Consider the following 18,331-nt stretch of genomic DNA (forward strand, 5'->3'; position numbering starts at 1 on the left):
TGATGGCAGCAGCAGGGCAAGCAATGGCTGTTATTAACCTCTGCATAACTACTTGCCCTCGAGTCGGGATCCAGTCAGGATAAACGAGTTTGAAATCCCTGCCTTAAACTATGTCTACTGTAATAATACAGAAATTACTATACCCAGCTTTCTCTAATACAAATTGTTCCGTTTCAGTTTCTACGTGGACTTTAGCACAAAGCAATATTTTATCTGCATTACTGATGAAGTCAGACTACACCACCATAATAATTATATGGCATTATTACAAACAGTTTGTGGCATGTGAACTCAGGCTCTCAGAGAAGAGATGAGGTGACATTATCAGTATTCAATAGGGTGAGATAAGAATTTAGAGAAAACAGTTAGGGTCTCTGTTGGTCATTAAGCTGAAGTTACAGTAATAGGCTTACTTGTAGGGAAACCAGCAACAATTCTGTATAAACCAATGGAACTAATGTATTTCCTGCACAGAAAGTGTATTAACACTAATTTGTACCACCTGCAGCCAACTAGAGAAGCAACTCCATTAATGCCAGACTGGCCAGCAACGAACAAGGTACAAAAAAGTGCTTTATTCTGCTTTAAGCTCTTTCAACACATCTGCAGAGACATCCAGATAGCATAACTTGAACCAGCAGCACCTTCCAGTAGCCGTGAAAGCAAACACCTCCAGGTAATGGCCTTTCAGAAAAAACAGAAGTTGCTATATATTTTGGCGCAGAATAACGTAAAAGTATTTACTCCTCCATGCACTGAAGGGTCGCTGAAGAATTCAGCAACAAACAATATTTTCTCCCTCCAAACAGTAATATATTTACAAGATTAATCCAACTCTCACAACTGCAGCTCTATATGCAAATTTCTTTTATGGATTTCTTCTACAGTGGGTGACAGCTCTCCTGTGTACATTTTGCCCTTCACCGCAGCTCCAATTCAGATATTCTTCCGCAAAAGTGTACAAAATGCAGCCAAGCTTATTGTTTCTCCCATGCAATACTGATCAAGCAGACAGAGTAAGGTTTTTCAACCAAACCCTCACACTTACCATTTGACGAAGCTATTATTTTGGCAAAGCTAGAACTTCCCTTTTGTGGGGTCACATGGGAAATCTATCTGATACTCTTTTAAATTCAAGAAAGTAGCCAATCTGCCTGTGCTACGGTAAGTGGAAAAAAGTCCTTTATGTGGACAACCAATGTTAACAAAGCAGCTATATTTACTATTTGAGAAATGCTGAATATCTTTTTTACCTTGGAGGCATCTCATCAATAGAAGTATACCTCAGTCAGCTTGGTTTATTAGACAGGGTACATCTGTATCCTATAGACTAACATGAACGTGAGTGTGCACAAACTTATGCAAGCTCACTTTATCAGATGTTGTAAAAGGACATGCAGAAAACAGTGGATAAGGAGAGACATTTCACTACAAAAGGCAGAGGAAGGAGTGGGGGGGGAAGAGACAGTGCTGGGAGAGGCAAACAAGCAAGTAATAAACCCACAGGAACAAAGGAGTCAAAGTTAGTTCAGGTAATGACATAAGAATCCACAGTCCCCATTTAAACCATACTTAACAAAATCCAGTCTGTGCATTTACCCGCAAGTTAGATTCCTGAAGAGGTTAATGAATGCCTACTACTATGGGATTTTTATCCCAGTATTTTCCCTGGACTTATTCTCACAGAGGGGAACCAAAGGCAGCAACAAATTGATTTAGTGAGTCTAAGGAATACAATAGAGTCATTTAGACTGTCTCTCTTAAAGGGAAAGGAGTAAGGCTGAAGCAATTTATGTCAACACTAGCAAACTGCCCATCAAGAATAGGGGGGGAAGGGGGAAGGGATGAAGCCCTGCATCCTGTGTCCCCCTGCCCCCCACTCTGGGGCCAGCCCTGCTCAACCCTCCCCCCTCCCCTGCTGCTCCAGGTCTCTACCTCTTCCCCCCCCATTCTGGGTCCAACCCTGCTCTACCTCCTCCCCTCCCCAGGTCCAGCCCACTCCACCCCCCCACTTCCAGTCTGGTCCCACTTTACCCACCCCCACCCCGCTGCTCCAGCCCTGCTTTACCCTTCTCCACCACTCCAGATCTGACCCTGCTCTAGCCCACCCCCCCACCACTCCATGTCCTGCCCTGCTCCACCCCCCTCTTCCTGCTACTCCAGGTCCAGTGCCGCTCCATCCCCTGCTTCCAGTCTGTTCCCGCACTGCTTCCCCACCCCATTGCTTCAGGTCCAGTTCCGCTTTACTCCACTCCTACTCCATGTCCTGCCCTGCTCTAGCCCCCTCAACCCCCCCCAGGTCCAGCCCCACTCTAGCCCTCCCCCCCACCCCCCACACTGCTCCAGGTCTGGTCCCACTCTAGACCATGCCTCCCCACCACTCTGGGTCCAGCCCTGCTCCACCCCTGACTCCCGGTCTGACCCCGCTGTACCCCACATCCTGCTACTCTGGGTCCAGCCCTGCTCCACTCTCCCCTCCCCGCCACCCTATGAGTTGAGGCTTGTATTTGCACAGTTAGCAAAGTTCCCACTGCTTTTTAAACAGGAGTAACATCTGAACAGCCAAGGCCCAAGACACTTGTATACCTCAAAAACGTAATATGCAAAAATGTCTCCCTATATAAAAATAACAGTAAATTCAAATTTCAGTCAGAACAAAACAATTAGCATTCATGGGCCTTCCCTTAGATTTCTGGGGTATGCATAAATAAAAAGATTTAGTACAACATTGGTAATGTCCCTGCAGCATTCTTATTACTCGGTAAAATTCCAGTGCACAGCAAGGGGAATTATTCTTGCCACTGATCTGCTGAACAGAAATGTTAACTCCATCTTGACTAATGGTTCTGGCATCGATTTAGAGCTTGCAAAATTTTTCTAATTAAGGGATCCTTACTATAGCTGGTAGGGGCAGGGTTACATTATGGGCCAAGTTAATCCTTTCTGGGAGTGGTGGAACTGCACCTTCAGTGGAATAGCACCATGAATAAAATGTAGCCCACAAGATCTGCATCTGTAAAGGACTCGCAGGCTGTGTCCAGACCAGTAGGGATGTGCACTTGTAGTGGCACAAATCTGTACTGCTACTTTCTACTGCAGTGCATACCCCTGCACATGGGCTTTGTTGCAGGATACACTGTCCTGCTGTGGGCAAACTGTCCATGCCCAGCTCCTCCTGGAACCTGGTTGGAACAGCGTGCCATGTGCTGAGGGAGGGAGAGGGGTGTCTCAGTGTGAGGCTGGCTGGCAGGTACCCCCACACTGAGGCAACCTCTCGACCAGCCAGAGAGCAGCAAGTGGAGCCCAGCACATGCTACTTTGGCATGCTTTGTGCTGCTTTCCCGCCCCCACCGTGGTTTTTTTTTTTGCTACCAGGAAGTCCCAGTAGTAAATGTTGTTCCAACACTGCAAATTAGCAGCATTGCTCATGGTTTAATGTGCAACTTGTACGGTCTGTGGTGCCATGAACCGATATGTCCGCATGTATAGATGTAGCCCCAGTGTTTAACTGATTACCCTTTACAACACTGAGTAACAGTAACAACTTTTCTTCAAAAACGCAGGAAATTCTTGAATCATAAAATAGTCCCTTAGGAGCCTAAAAAAAAAAAAAAAAAAAAAAAAATACATGCCACCTCTTGTAAGTAACTGGCACACTCAAGCTCTACAAGACAGAAGTTCCAGAGCTAGAATATGGCACAAACATTGACCTTTAGGATATGGCTTTCAATCATGCCTACTGAAATATGAATAAACTGCAGGACAGCATGAAGTACTGAGGTAGCTGGTTCTTAGACAGTGATTTTCATTTGATGGAAAACATTCATTCTTCATAGATACAGAACTAGAACTTGTATGTGTCCAGGCTTGATACTGGAGGTCTTGTTTTATAATTTTGCAGCAGCTCTTTGGAGGCTTTTCCTGTAGGAAAATGAAGCTGCCTGCCTTCTAGGTTTAACAGTTTACTACAACTGTACTGAAGCACTCAGCACTGGTTGCAAATCCAGTTTGAGTGAACTCTATATAGAATTCAAAAGTCTCATCAAGCTCATTTTTTGCATTCCCATAAACAAAGACAAGTCTAGGGATATACCAGAACTTGAAAACAGCTTGAAAAAATTCTGTAGAAAAATTTCCCTTAATTGAAGGACCTATAATTATATTCAACTTTTCAGTTTAATGCAACATGGAAGTCCCAATCTTGCACAATCAAGATTTTGCTGCTGAAGCCTGAAGAAAAAGTGATGCGTTATAAATTTAACAACACCGCAACTTGCAGAATTCTGCAATCTATCATCAGGTCTACACATAAACATGAACAAAAGGGGCTAACATGTTATGTCCTCCAGGCTCAGGAATAGGCAATACCCACTAAAATCTCTTTGGCTATCCTCTTAGAAAGACAGAGCACAGGTAATATTTCTTGTAGAGTCATCAATCAGCTCCTTCAGTCATGGCCTGTGCTGGAAGATTTCCTGTAAAAGCAGACCAACTGACAGGAAAGCCTGATTGCTGTTTGCTGCTATAAAAAAAATAGTATTCATCTTGATGGGCATTCTCAAAGGCCTGCAGAGTGGACTTTCCTAGAAGTTTTAAAGAGAAACCCCTTCCACTGAAAGGGAACCACGTGACAGAAATAAGCTCAGCCAACAAGCAGTGGGGGTATTCAACCCTGAGCAAGAATAAGTAATAGTTGTTAGGATCAATTACAATGTAATCAGATAAATATTACAAAACAGCATTGATATCTTCTTCTAGAAAAGGTATTTTTTATATGCTTTTAAAAAAATAAGAACAAGATGGACTTAGTTTATAACTAATTTTAAAAGCATATTGAATATGGTCATTATACCAATGAAGCTCACACTCCTTTACATTTACAGTAAGCTACTTTACCTTCCAAGAAAAAAGTTGGTTTATTTCAAATACACTTGAACAGACAGCCCACCTGGATACTCAACAAAGAGGTAGTTAAGGTATGGCTACTTTATGGAAATTTGGAAGAAAAATAGTACAAGAAGGGCAAGAAGTTAATGGGAAAATTTAGAAAAAAAAAGAATCTCATCTGTAACGAGAAATCTTGTCCTATATAGACCACAGAAGGGGGGCGGGGGAGCAAACCAAAAAAACTCAAACACCCAACCCCATTTTTAGTCTTCATTGTGCATGTGTAATGTTGCAATAATATTTTTCCCAAAGTAATTTTCTGAGGTGCACACATATATTACTGTAGACATAACTTGGGTTGTCTATCCTTTACCAAGCATAATGCTATGGAACAGAAGCTTACATGGTTTATTCATATACAGTGAGATTTAATTTTTTGCTGATGCTGGCATGGATTAAGAGTATAACATAACCATAATAATCTGATAAATAATAATTGTAGAAAATAAGAGTAGTCAAATATTGACAGATTTACTAATCGGTGACCAATATCTCAACTTATGATGAATTAAACTATTTATAAAAGTTTCAGCAATTTCAAATTTATTTTTCTTTAAACATTTTTTAGGAAACTGTAAGTAATATACAATTAAGCATTTAAAAAAGAATTCTGCAGCTGATGCCAAAGTTTCCAAAGATACAGTTACACTTAACCTTTCCCTTCTTCACAGATCTTAAAAAGGCACTTCTTTGACCTTTCCTCAAGATCTTTATGAAGGACAACAGTGTTCTTCCTGTTATATTGACAGAGAATGCGTTGTATGTAGAATCTTAAAAAATGAAGGCAATACACAATAACCCAAAATTGCAAGTTGCCACCTTCCTCATATAGCTACTTATCACTTTGCAACCATATGCTGTAATGAGTGCCGTAATTCAGAGAATGAGCTGCAAGCCCATTGTAAAACTTTGCCCTAGATCCAAACACTATCTAAAAGAACCTGCATTACGTGTCAACTGCTAGCTTTTTTTTAAACAGTGAAAAACCATGAGGTAATTCATGGTACCATGACACCAGCCAATCATTCTGAACTCCGATATTGATTGTGCTGAATGCTTATTTAGTGTTATCGGAAATTAAGCAGTATTAAGGGGATTGCTGGAAGGAGAAGAAAACAGTTCTTGGTCCTCTCTCTCTCTCCATACAACAAAAAGGAGTATGAGATAGATTCTCTTTTGCATGCATATATATAGAGGAACAATTTGCAAGACAGTACTTGGCAAGAGGTAAGTTGCTGATGTTAACTTCCTGAAATGCTTTTAGTACCCCACACAGGACAGTTAATAAAATTTACTTTGTAATTTTGCATGTAACTTTGTAACTTGATTTTGTGTGTAATGTGCAAATGACAACAAAACTAATTGGTAATTAATAATAATAAAAAAAGAGAGAGAACATACCTAGGACTTCGGTATATTATAGCATAGTATAACAATATCAATACTTAGAAAAAATGAATCAGTACAGCTAAGTAGCACTCAAATATTCTCCAAATTGCATATATCATATCTGTTGTTTTATATGTGCTCCTATTCTAAATCTTAGCCTTTGGTTTTTGGCTTTCTTTTAAAAACAAAAAACAAAAACAAAAAACCACAATAAAAAACCCCATTTAGTCCCCAGGACGGTGTTGCTCCTTCAAAATGTCAAGAAGTCTAATTAACGATATTTACTTTTAAAAGCTTGTGTTGGAAACAGTCAATTACTTAAATTCAAGCTTTCTAATTTTTTTTAATTACATGCAGACTTCTACTGCTTGCATTCTTAAAAATCCTTATTTGAAAATGGCAATGTAGTGAATAACTTTTCTTCTCTCCCTCTCTTCTGTGTAGGATGTGGAAAACTGATGTGTTACAAGAACTTTTTAGCCCATGATTTAAACATGCTGCAATTAAAACATTGGGTAGGATTCTCTTTATTCAAAAGACAGTTTGTACAATTTAGGCCAATTTTAAATTCTAGATGATAAGCTTGGGGCTGTACATCCAAAATGGCTGCAAGTCACACAGGACTGACAACAAACAGATTCTGAAGTGAGAGCTGGTATTAGAACATAAATGCATTCAGGATGAGAATCTAGTTCTTGACGTTCAAGTTAAAACTAAAGATAGATGTGCAAATCTCTTAAATCCTCAATCCACTGAAGCACATGTGGCAAAGGAAAACCTCTGTGGACTTAAAAAAAAATGGTAGGCTGTGGGCACGTCCAGATTTGTATGGTAATATCTACTGGTTTACTTGAATACAACTATTTTAATAAAAACAGTTTAGATGCAATAAGCATGAGGAATCATTCGAGACTGACCAGCAGTACTTTCAAATGTAACAGCAACTCCATGTGGACTACGCTGACTTCCAGTGGAGATGCTGTTACTTTTGACAGCTACTCACAGACATGGAGCAGCTGCCAACTGAAACTTCGCTAAACACTTACGTAAATAGTTTGGTTGTGTTTTTTGTAAATGACAGCTTTTTGGGTTATTTTGTTTTAATACCAGAGCTGCTCATTTATAGGAAAAAAGGCATGAAATGCATTACATCATATTTGTGCTCTGTACTGTAATTTAAAACAGCCAGCCAAACAAGACAAAACACAAATAACTACTGTATACATTAATGAGAACTGTTGTGCAGGAAAATGACCTATGAATTGACAGACTGTGTATTCTAAGTTTGTCTGTCATTTCTGTAGGCCAATATTCTGCACACCTTCACTACTGATTCCAGTAATGTGGTGTGACTAATTTAAAGAAACTTTACTGTCAGTTCTTCTATTTAGAAGAGTATGTTTGACAGCACTAATTTGTAATTCGTCGCTTGTGATTTATATTTTTAAAATAAAATGTCAAGAATGTGTGGCAACCAAAGAAAATAAACCTGAATTTTCAACCATACAAGACTTTTTCCTGTGTTTTGCCCTTTAATCTCCTGTGCTATATTGTCTTTTTTCTCCACCCACATGCATTGCTTTTCCATTGACATTCTTTGTGAAAAAATGGGCTGATATCTGCTTACACAAGGGTGGAGTTGTTGGTTTAGTGCAATGCTTTCCACATAGAAGTGACCTGACAATGCTGCTGTTCTTATGACTAGCAACAGTGAGACACCGCACAAAGGTTTGCAAAGGCACACCTTTTGGTATATATGCACTTTACTTCCTTTAAGACAGCAATAACCAAAGAAGAATTCCCATACATTACTACCTTCAGTAAGTTCAGTTGTCTGGCTAAATAACTCTTTTGTTATTAGTGCAGATTATGATGTTTCCCTGCAAGTTCTGAGGAAATACTGATTAAGGCATATTTTCATAACTTGTTAACCAATTCCTAATTTGAGTTGCATTTAAAAACAAAACAAAAAATCCTACATAAAATTAAATAGCCCTTTTAAATGTAATTCTACAATACTAAAAGCAGAACACTCTTTAACAGGTTACTTTCCAGATAAACTATGGGGGGCTCACATACACAAAAGGATACTTCATATAAATTTGAAGTATTTAATTAATGTTTTTTTAAAATGGATGAATTACTTCACCATGTAAGAGATGGTATTTAACACTATAAATAGAACCTTTCTGTACTGGTGTTAAAGAAAAAACTTGAACCTTACTCAAACTCTGTTAGCAAATATAGAGCAGTAAAAAACAAGTAGAATTTACAGTCCAGCAGGATTAAATGCAGTATTAGGTTGCATATTCATTGCGTCTTAACTTCCATACCAGATTTGATCAGTCTGGAACTCACCTTTGATTCTGGAAATCAAGTACATTTGCAAGAATCCAGGTTATTACAGTAATTAAAAAAAGACTATACAATCCAAGTTCTAATTATTTTTACCTGTATACCCTTATTAGCTTTAAAATGAATTTGCACAAAGATCATTGAGGTCAAGAACCCCAAAAAGTGGAATTATGCTGTTGTATTTGAGGGTTAAAACTGACTCCAAAATCAAATAAGGAAAGTGATGAAACAATGAATATGGAAACCATCCAATGCCATTTTTACATGGCAATCTTTTAGACTGCTACAGGTTGCAAGGGAGAGAGGAATATAGTGGGGAAAAACCCTGGTCATACCTAATTCACTCTCCCTTTAAGCATCTACTCCCTGCCACTGTGTGACACAGGATACTGGGAAAGATGGACCTATGGCCTGACCCACTAAATGTTAGTTCTTATGCTTTTATAACTATTTACAATACCTGCTCCAAAAATTGAAAGCAGTGCTCTCATGAGGCAAAAGTGTGCTTCACAAGTTTCACTTTGAGCTTTAAGAGAAAGAATCTTAATACAAAACAATGGAAAACAATTTTCTTTTGTTTCATTGCTTCTTAGATAGCATTGCACTTAACTGACATTTATTTTAAAACTTGGGACAAAGTTTTATTTGGAGTGGTATGGTTCTGAAGAACTGAAATCTTTTTTCAGTGAACTAGTTATCTTAACATTACAGAATAGAAAAGATGTTAGAAACAAAAAGGTGAACATCTGAAAAATCTAAATGGGTATAAGTGACCTAACTGTTTGACAACCCACGCTTCAAAACACAGGAACATAAGAAATGCCATACTGGAAATGCTGCCCAGCGTCTTGTACCTCACAGGGGTATAGAGACTGAATGCTAGGGTAAAGACAATTTATGTAAGGCAAACTGACCCATCTAATGCCCCTCTTCCCTTATAGCTTTTAGTATTCATAAGAATAGGAAGTCCTAATTTGGAGGTGGCTGCCTTACAATCATGTTTATATCCGCTAAACAGGAAATAGAAGTTATCTTTCCAAACTAACTTTGAATTAGAACTTTGCTTCTTGTTCTGCCCTGAATTTGATCAAGCTTTTTCATCACTACACTATCAACTCCTTAGTCTCAGAAATCATTGTGACAAATATTTGAAGTATTCAGATCACAGTGCCAAGACTAGTCACAATCTATTCAGGCTCCAGCACTCATTCAAGTTCATGTAAATATTAAAACCCCCCACAAAAAACAAAGCTCTAGTAACCTTATTAAACAATTACAAATGTGATCAAGCATCTTCAGTTGACTGCTGCACATGGGGCATGAGGCAGAACCAGACTACCTACCTATAAACCACAAATCAGTAATGAGCCACCGGTATCTCTTTTTTCACCCAATATAAACAACTATATTAAAATACATTCAGCTGTGAACTAAAACAGATTTATTCACATTTAGATAGTTTGAGGCTTCAATGCTTTCTACATTATGGAGCAACAGATACTGCCATTTATTTAGTTATATAAAAATTACCTATTTATGAGGGATTCTCCTGTTGTCTTATGATAGAACACTGGAATTGGAACACCCCAACACCTTTGTCTTGATATACACCAAAATGTCCGTCTGTCCAGCATTTCTAGCATTCTTTTCTGTCCTGATGCAGGAACAAATTTCACTTTTTTTAACACTTCCTATGAAACAATCACAAATAGATTGGTTTAGTCTTGGACAGAAATCAACAACCAACTAAAAGGATGCTGTTCCCCTCCCAGTCCATTAAGAATTACAGGCATGATTCTTTACATGTTGAAATTAACATGCTACAAACCAGTTACCACGTGTAAAATTTATCTGACGGATGTTTCCACCACTCATATTTCTTATGTAAGTTCTTAGGACTTGTCTACACTATGGAGCTGATACAGCTATAGTTACACTGGCATAGTTATTATGACAGCAGAGCCCCCTTGTGGATTTGTGGCATGTAATGGCAGAAGAGAGTTTCCTGCTGGAATAGTTGCACCAGATCCCTGAATGACATCCTTTAAGATTACAGATGTCTTCACTGGTTAGTATAGCTATCTCCACCCTAGGGGTTCTGCCATCATAGCCATGTTGATTAGGTAGTCTGATCTTTTCATACTACTGACTTACTTAAGTCAATTAGCAAAATGTTGTACTGTGGACCAAACCATTCAGTAACGTAGTTATACAAGTTGTTGTCACAGTATCTTAAAAATACTGTGCTGCTTATCAAAGGAAGAAAAACAGAATATTTTAAGAACATTTTTGTGAAGGAAGACAGACACTGGTCCTTTCAGCCACTTTTCTATAGCTCACATTACTGCAGTATCTGGGCATCTCACAAATCATTAACTCAGAGCTTTTCCCAGGCAGGGAACACTTCTCCTTATTTTACAGATATGCCCCTAAAGCACTGAGGGCCAGATCTAAAAAGTATTTAGGCACCTTAACTCCCACTAATTTCAGCAAAAGTTGATATGCCTAAATATCTTTCCAGATCTAGCTCAGAGAAACAGATAACCAGACGCTATGCCACTTAAGTGTCTAATTGTTATCTCAGTCCACCTGCTTGAGTCCCTGGAAAACTTAACACAAAAGCTGGATGTGTCCTCCTCCTCTTCCCTTGCTGCTTTGTCTTAGGACTAAGATCAATGGAAGCAGATGTATTAATGAGTTTTTAAGGTCTTGAACAGGGTGGTATTGAATTGTGATTAGATACTAATATGCTTAAGAACCACTTAGATGCCTAAAAGGTAGAATAAGATCTGACTGAGTGATTGCTCAACCATCATACAAAGTCTCTTGTAGAATGGCAAAATGAACCTCCCAAGTTCCATTAATTGCCCTAACTATTGAGTTATACAACTTTCCTTCTAAATGTACAGGTTGAGGATAACACCACAGCCCACTGTGGGCATCAGATGGACAAAAATTCTATTACAAGGATTTCCATTAACAGTTCAGTTTTTGTAGACACTATGGGAGGGGGGTGAAGTTCTGGAGAAGTGTAGAGAAAGACCATGTTAGTCAAAAATCCCATGCATCATTAACATTCCTAAACTCTCCACAAAAAGCAAACTGATGAAGCTTTATACCTGGGTGGTAGCCTTGATATTTGCTGTATTTACAAACCACTGTTTGCTGGCACGAATAATCACAGGTTTCTTAGTCCTCCAGTCATATGGATAGCTATGTACATATCTCTCCTCTTTTAATAAACTCTTTGCTGCTTGAAGCATCTGAATAACTAGGGAGAAAAATAATTGGAGTCTGATGTTAACAAAAGAACACAGTGCTCCTGCTGCTGCTGACTTAATTTCTTCCCTTTTCCCAGTCCTCACTTCCCATCCTCCTAGCAACGAAGTGCCAATATCTTGTTCACTTTCAGCAGTTTGGGTCACATGAACCTTCAAAATATTTGAGAGACTATGCTTTAAAAAAATAATTGGATGAACACAAAATACTAACCAGCTTCATTTCCTTCTTCAAGTACAGCCTTGTTCTGAAGTTCGGAACCTGCAGCTTCCGTAAAAAAGCCACCTTCATCAACAAGACAGTCCTAGGAACAAAAACATTTTAGCTTATGTTAATAAAATACTGACCACTATATTTAAGAATGTGAAATGGTGAACTGGAGAGGCCTATAATAGACCTCTGTCTTGGCTCAGAAAAAATGGTGGGGCTCTTTATATTCATGTGCTATAAACACTAAGTTTGACATTCCTGACTTGCCAATTTGCAAGCAAACTTGACAATTCAAGAGATTTAACTTCATTGAGCTTGTAAGCATACAGCTTCACTATTATTACACTCAGGCAAAGCTTAAATACTTACCTTTCAAGAATTAAAAACGAGAGGAAAAAAGATGATCATGTAAAAGCTGAATAACATTAGCAGTCAGCTTTAAAATATAGAATGTCCATTACAGATACTGCAAACTGATTACATGTCCTAGGATCACCTCATCCATCACCAAAACACAACTACATCTGATGAGACCGGACTTTGTATAGAAGACAAAAATAATTTCCATTTGAAAGCTATCGGTGGACATGAGGAAAGTGATATCTTCTTACACTGGAAATTTAATTCCAACATTGCAAAAAAGAGAGACAAGATCTTTAGCAGCAACACACTGCAAGAATTTAAGCTCTAGGTTTCATTCAAAAACCTTTACTATGGCACAACTCTAATTTAGCACTGATCAAGGAGAAAAACACTCACCACTTCCATCATCAATTCTACTACCTATAACAACATTATAAGCATTAGGCTCCGGTGGTTAAAGACTGGACTGAGAGAGAAGATACCTAGATTCTACTCCCAGATTTGCTAATAGCTTGATGTATGAGTCTTTGTCCAAGTTTCCCTTTTTGCAACAAAGCAAAAGGAAGGAAGTCACTACAATAGTCTACTGGGCATCACTCTCTCAAGGACTAATTCAGGAGGTGATCAATGACAAGCTATGTAGTAATCCTGACAAGCAAAGAGAAGAAGGTAAGTTATTGTTACAATACAGAGTTGTAGTTAGTTCTGTGGCTACTAATCTGTTTTTTTTTCTAACACCTGTAAAAAGCAGTAAATTTATTTCTCCTACCCAAGCTGTTCCTGAAGGAGTAAAGCCCCACTGAGAGAAATACTATAGTTACAAATTACCTATTTTGCTCGTGGTTTCATGGAGACTCCCCCCCCACCAACAAACCATTGTGTCTGTGTTCGGAGTCATTTGATTCAACCTCTTCCCCCACCCCCAAAAAGAGTATCTTATTCCACTCCTACACTGCCAAGTTTATACCACAGGATGTAAGAGAGAACAATTTTTCCTCCCTTACTTCATAATTTATGTCTTCCTTCTTCAAATATGAAGCCTATTTATTAGTAGACCCAAGTTACCAGTGAGTTAGCTATATAATAAGGTACCACAGGCATTTTAAAATTTCATACGCAAGTTGTAAAGTCTATGACATTTAACATTCTAGGTGTGACAAAACAGACCGGTTAAAACAAGATTAAAAAAACAAAACAAAAACAAAAACAAAGAAGTACCATGGGCAGTTGGTGGTGGGCAGCTACACTGTAATCTTCCATACCATGAGCTGGGGCTGTGTGAACTAATCCTGTTCCTTTTGCCATTGTCACATGATCTGCAGGTAATAGTGGAGAGTCTTTCCCAGGAATTGTTGGATGAGCACAAGAACCACTCTCCAAATCTATACCTGAAGAAAGAAGAGAGATACTGTTAGATAAGCAATTTATGAGCACAGCTTTTATAGTACAAAAGAATCCCAATTCATCAGCAAAAAAAATACACATAATACAGGAATCTCATGTTCCCCTGTCAAGCACCTAAAGGTTCTTCCCAAACCCTGCTGTTTTATAGCTATCATCCTTTCAGCAGAATACTTAAAACCTACTTCACAAGCAGTGACCCACAGAAACCAGTCTGCACCTCCAGGAGATGACTGCATTCCCATTTCTCACAAACCAAGGAACCAACATAAAAGGAACTGATTTTTAACTCTAGAAACTAAAGCAGTGTAATGCACTGGGATCTAGTGGACTGAGCAGAGGACCACACCTCAGACCCAGGATTCATTTCCAGTTCTGCTTCTAATTTTCCATATGACTGCGAGCAGGTCACATTAACTTCTCGAAGACAGAAATACAGGAAAAGTATGTAGTACACATGCTACACGATCAACACTAAAGTATAAAGACATTAAGGAGCCAACATCTTCCCCATACCAGAATGAAATAAACTGAATAATCAAATTTAAACAGTAATGCTACTCACCCCGAAGTACAAACCCTTACTGAATCCCTCCCCCCATAGAAGCCTGGAACAGCTAATTCATAATTATGTCAGACAGCAAGAAGCTCAACAAATTCAGGCTATGGGAAACAAAAAAAAAAAAAGTTCCCAAACTGAGGTTCCTGCCAAGAGATTCTAATCACCTTGGCTTGAGTCAATTGTTATACGTCACATACAAACCAGTAACTCTGAAAATGGAGTAAGCTACCTACCTTACATTTACTGCAGCCTATGTGCACTGCACTAAAAATTAGCATGTAGCCAAGTTGTAAACTTACAGCATGCATATCAGTTACCCTGTACTACCTTCCTCATGTAGACAAATAGTTTGAAATCTGAGCCAGCAATCACCTAGGATCATCAGCACTGATCATGAATGCATGTTAACATAACTATCACTCCCAACACCTCTGATGTTACTGCACTAAGGTATGTCAACACCTTACACAGGAAGTCTACAGTGAGGTAGGCAGTCTAGTACACTAATGGGAATCCTACTTTAATTTCACCTGGGACTCAACACAGACAAACTGCACTTGAGCCAATTTGAGTTCAGAAGCTATCCCAATTTCAGGATTAAAACCCACCCCCAAAAACAGCACAATCAAACTGAGTTCTTTTCCTAGCTCCCCTTCTCAGCTGTAATGTACAATATATTCGGAGTATATTCCAGGTATTTATTCACATTTTATAAATGTGCAACTAGCTTCTATAAGCATTTTGAAATCTGTCTGAGAATTCTAGCTATTCTTACCACCCTCTACCAGTCACTAGGATGAATCCTGATCACCTGGTCTTCATGTCATTTAAGTTTACCTCATTTTTGTATTATTTAAGCTAATATTATTATATGAGTATAGGTCCAAAGTTTAAAGCAAAGCAAACAAAATGCTTTTAGAATCATAGAAAGTCAGGGTTGGAAGGAACCTCAGGAAGTCATCTAGGCCAACCCCCTGCTCAAAGCAGGACCACCCCTAACAAAGCTTTGTCCAGCCAGGTTTTGAAAACCCTCAAGGATGCAGCTTCCATCACCTTTCTGGATAACCTGTTCTAATGTTTTACCACCCTCCTAGTGAGAAAGTTCTTCCTAATATCTAACCTAAACTTCCCTTGCTGCAACTTGAGACCATTGCTTCTTGTTCTGTCATCTGCCACCACTGAGAATAGCCTAGCTCCATCCTCTTTTGAACCCCACTTCAGGTAGCTGAAGACTGCTATTAAGTTTCCTCTTGTCTAGACTAAGCAAGCCCATCTCCCCTAGTATTTCCTCGTAGGTTGTCCCCCAGCCCCCTCACCATTTTTGTCACCTTCTGCTGGACTCTCTACAATTTGTCCACATTATTTTGTAGTGGGGGGCCCAGAACTGAACACAGTACTCCAGATGTAGCCTCACCAGTGCAGAATAGAGGGGAATAATCACCTCCCTTGACCTACTGGCAACATTTTATCTCAACATTTTAATAAGTAGTAGAGGTGCACCGATACATCAGTCTGACATTGGATCGGCACTGATACAAAGAAAATTGGTGGTATCAAAAATCGGCCTAATGTGGCTAATAACTTGGCCGATAAATGCCTGTACATGCACGTAGCTGCAGCACAGCATGCAGGCAGTGAGGATCACAGCCTGGCAGCTTGGAGAGCTGCATGCAGCTGGTAAGTCTGTTGTGGTGGGCGGGGGGAGGCAGATCAACACCCCTGTGGTGAGGGAAGGAGTGAAGCTGGGGTAGGTGCTGCCCACCAGGGGTGGGGTGGAGCACAGGACAGAGCTACAGGGGGGACAGGGTATGTGCTCCTAGATCTGTGTGGGGGAAGGGAGGGGAGGGGCAGGGTAGGCTGCAGCTGTGGGCTGGAGACAGGGCTGTGCCAGGCTCTTCCCAACATGTGGGGGAGGGGGAGGAGGAGGGGAAGGGGGAAGGGGTTTGGGCTGCACTCAGGGCAGGCAGTGGTGGTGCTGGGAAGGGGGCTATGGGGGGGGACCATGGTAAATTTCGGGGTGGGTGCATCTCCCCCCATAGCCCCTCTCCCAGTGCCACCACCCACCCCAAGAGCAGCCCAGCCCAGCCCCCACCAGAAGAGGCCAGTGCAGCCCAGCCCACAGCTGCAGCCTGCCCTGTACCATCTTGTACAGATCCAGGGGCACATGACCCCCGCCCCCCCGCATGCCTTCCTGGGGTGTGTGCAGCAGTGGGAGCTGCCCCCAACCCTCGGACAAGCCGTAGCTCCATCCCATGCTCTGCCCCAGCCCCTCCCTCACCATGGGGGGGCATTGGTCTGCATCCCCAACCCATGCCCCTTCCCTTCCCTCTCCCCTTCCACCACAGACTTACCAGCTGCACGCAGCTGTATCAGAAATCGGATCAGTATTAGCCAGTATGCCTCCTTAAAAAAAAAAAATAGGCTATCGGTTTCCAAAATCTCTATCGGTGCACCCCTAATAAGTAATCTACAACATGTTCTGTAACACACTAATATTCACAATATCCCTAAGCTCTTGCCTTTGAATGTTGAAATAACTTCAAACTGCATGTCCAAGATGGCAGCCAAAGATTCAACTCTATCTGCAGCCAGGATATAACATTCACTGGTATTTGTACATTTCACAACAGAATACCTAAGACACAAAGGCATTAAATGCGTTAATATTCCATCAAGGGAAAAAAGGGTGTTCATCGTAATATTACATTTTTTAAAAACATTTTCCACTTTTATGTTTTTTCAATGTTATCCTTAACACAATTCCTACAATTGTTTTACTTTCAAATCTCCAAATGAATAAGAGAATGAATTTAAGATCAAGCTCTAAACTAACAAAATATTGCTAAAACAGTAACTTCATTTTTAACTCTTTTAATAATTAATTGAAGGGGTTTTTTGTATTTCAAAAATTAAAAATATGATTAATACATCTGAAATGTTGATTACTTCAGCCATGTTATGAAGAATGTTTAACTGCAATGCTGCAGATGGATACTAATAAAAATAGAATCAAATTCATAAGAACAACAAATTTAAAAATACACACTCTGAATTTGGCATATAACAGACAGCTTGATTAGCTGGAACTGTCCAGGGCTGAGTGGTCCAGACAAGCAAACTAATCTTGGATAATCCATCTATAAAATACAAATAAAGAGTACATTATTTTATTATAAAAGCCAAAGCTATTATAGTCTTATGAATAAAAAAAATACAAATCATACCCATCACAGAGGCTAGTTTAGGAGGAGATTTCAACAATGGAAATTTGATATATACAGAACGACTGATGTGCTGCTCATTGTACTCAAGTTCAGCTTCAGCCAAGGCTGTACTAGGTAAAGATCAGACATAGGTTAAAAAACAACCATATGAAATGTACTAGTCTCTTTACTTATATAAATGAAATAAAATGGTATGTTGATTCTTACTTTGCTGAAGGAGACCAAAACACAGGTTTGTAGTCTTGATAAATATAACCCTAAGGGGAAGGAGGGAAAAAGAAACAGACTTCACTGGATTGAAAGTATAATTTGTGACTTAGGTACAGTTAACAAAGAGCTAGCATACCTTCTCATACATTTTTTGAAAGACACTTAGTTGTTTGGCCTCGTATTTCCCATCAAATGTGTAGTAGCAATTGGTCCAATCTGCCATTATGCCCCAGCGGATGAAGGCAGATTTCTGTTTCTCAATTGCCCTTTCTGCAAATTTTCTGGCTGAAGAAAAAGAATGGATTAAAAAAACCAAAAAAACAAAGCCCCAAAAATACTGTACTTTTAAAATTCATTTGATCAAGTTAATCAAATCTTAAACCAAGCTAGT

At 39.5% G+C, this 18,331-nt stretch overlaps 1 protein-coding gene across 2 annotated transcripts in view; it reads right to left on the minus strand.

The window, feature by feature from the left end:
- IARS2 (isoleucyl-tRNA synthetase 2, mitochondrial) overlaps positions 1-18,331 on the minus strand; it is a 61,323-nt gene that overhangs the window by 31,983 nt on the left and 11,009 nt on the right. For both annotated transcript variants that reach the window (XM_090048655.1, XM_090048649.1), the window contains exons 4-12: positions 18,077-18,225; positions 17,938-17,987; positions 17,731-17,840; positions 17,553-17,643; positions 17,026-17,141; positions 13,762-13,931; positions 12,184-12,274; positions 11,811-11,962; positions 10,222-10,382 (exon numbers count right to left, since the gene is read on the minus strand). In XM_090048655.1, the coding sequence (XP_089904781.1) occupies positions 10,222-10,382; positions 11,811-11,962; positions 12,184-12,274; positions 13,762-13,931; positions 17,026-17,141; positions 17,553-17,643; positions 17,731-17,840; positions 17,938-17,987; positions 18,077-18,225 (1,090 nt within the window). The remainder of the gene's footprint in view (positions 1-10,221; positions 10,383-11,810; positions 11,963-12,183; positions 12,275-13,761; positions 13,932-17,025; positions 17,142-17,552; positions 17,644-17,730; positions 17,841-17,937; positions 17,988-18,076; positions 18,226-18,331) is intronic.

Source organism: Crocodylus siamensis, chromosome 1 (genome assembly GCF_052110815.1).
Source record: "Crocodylus siamensis isolate JL-2025a chromosome 1, ASM5211081v1, whole genome shotgun sequence".
NCBI lineage: Eukaryota > Metazoa > Chordata > Crocodylia > Crocodylidae > Crocodylus > Crocodylus siamensis.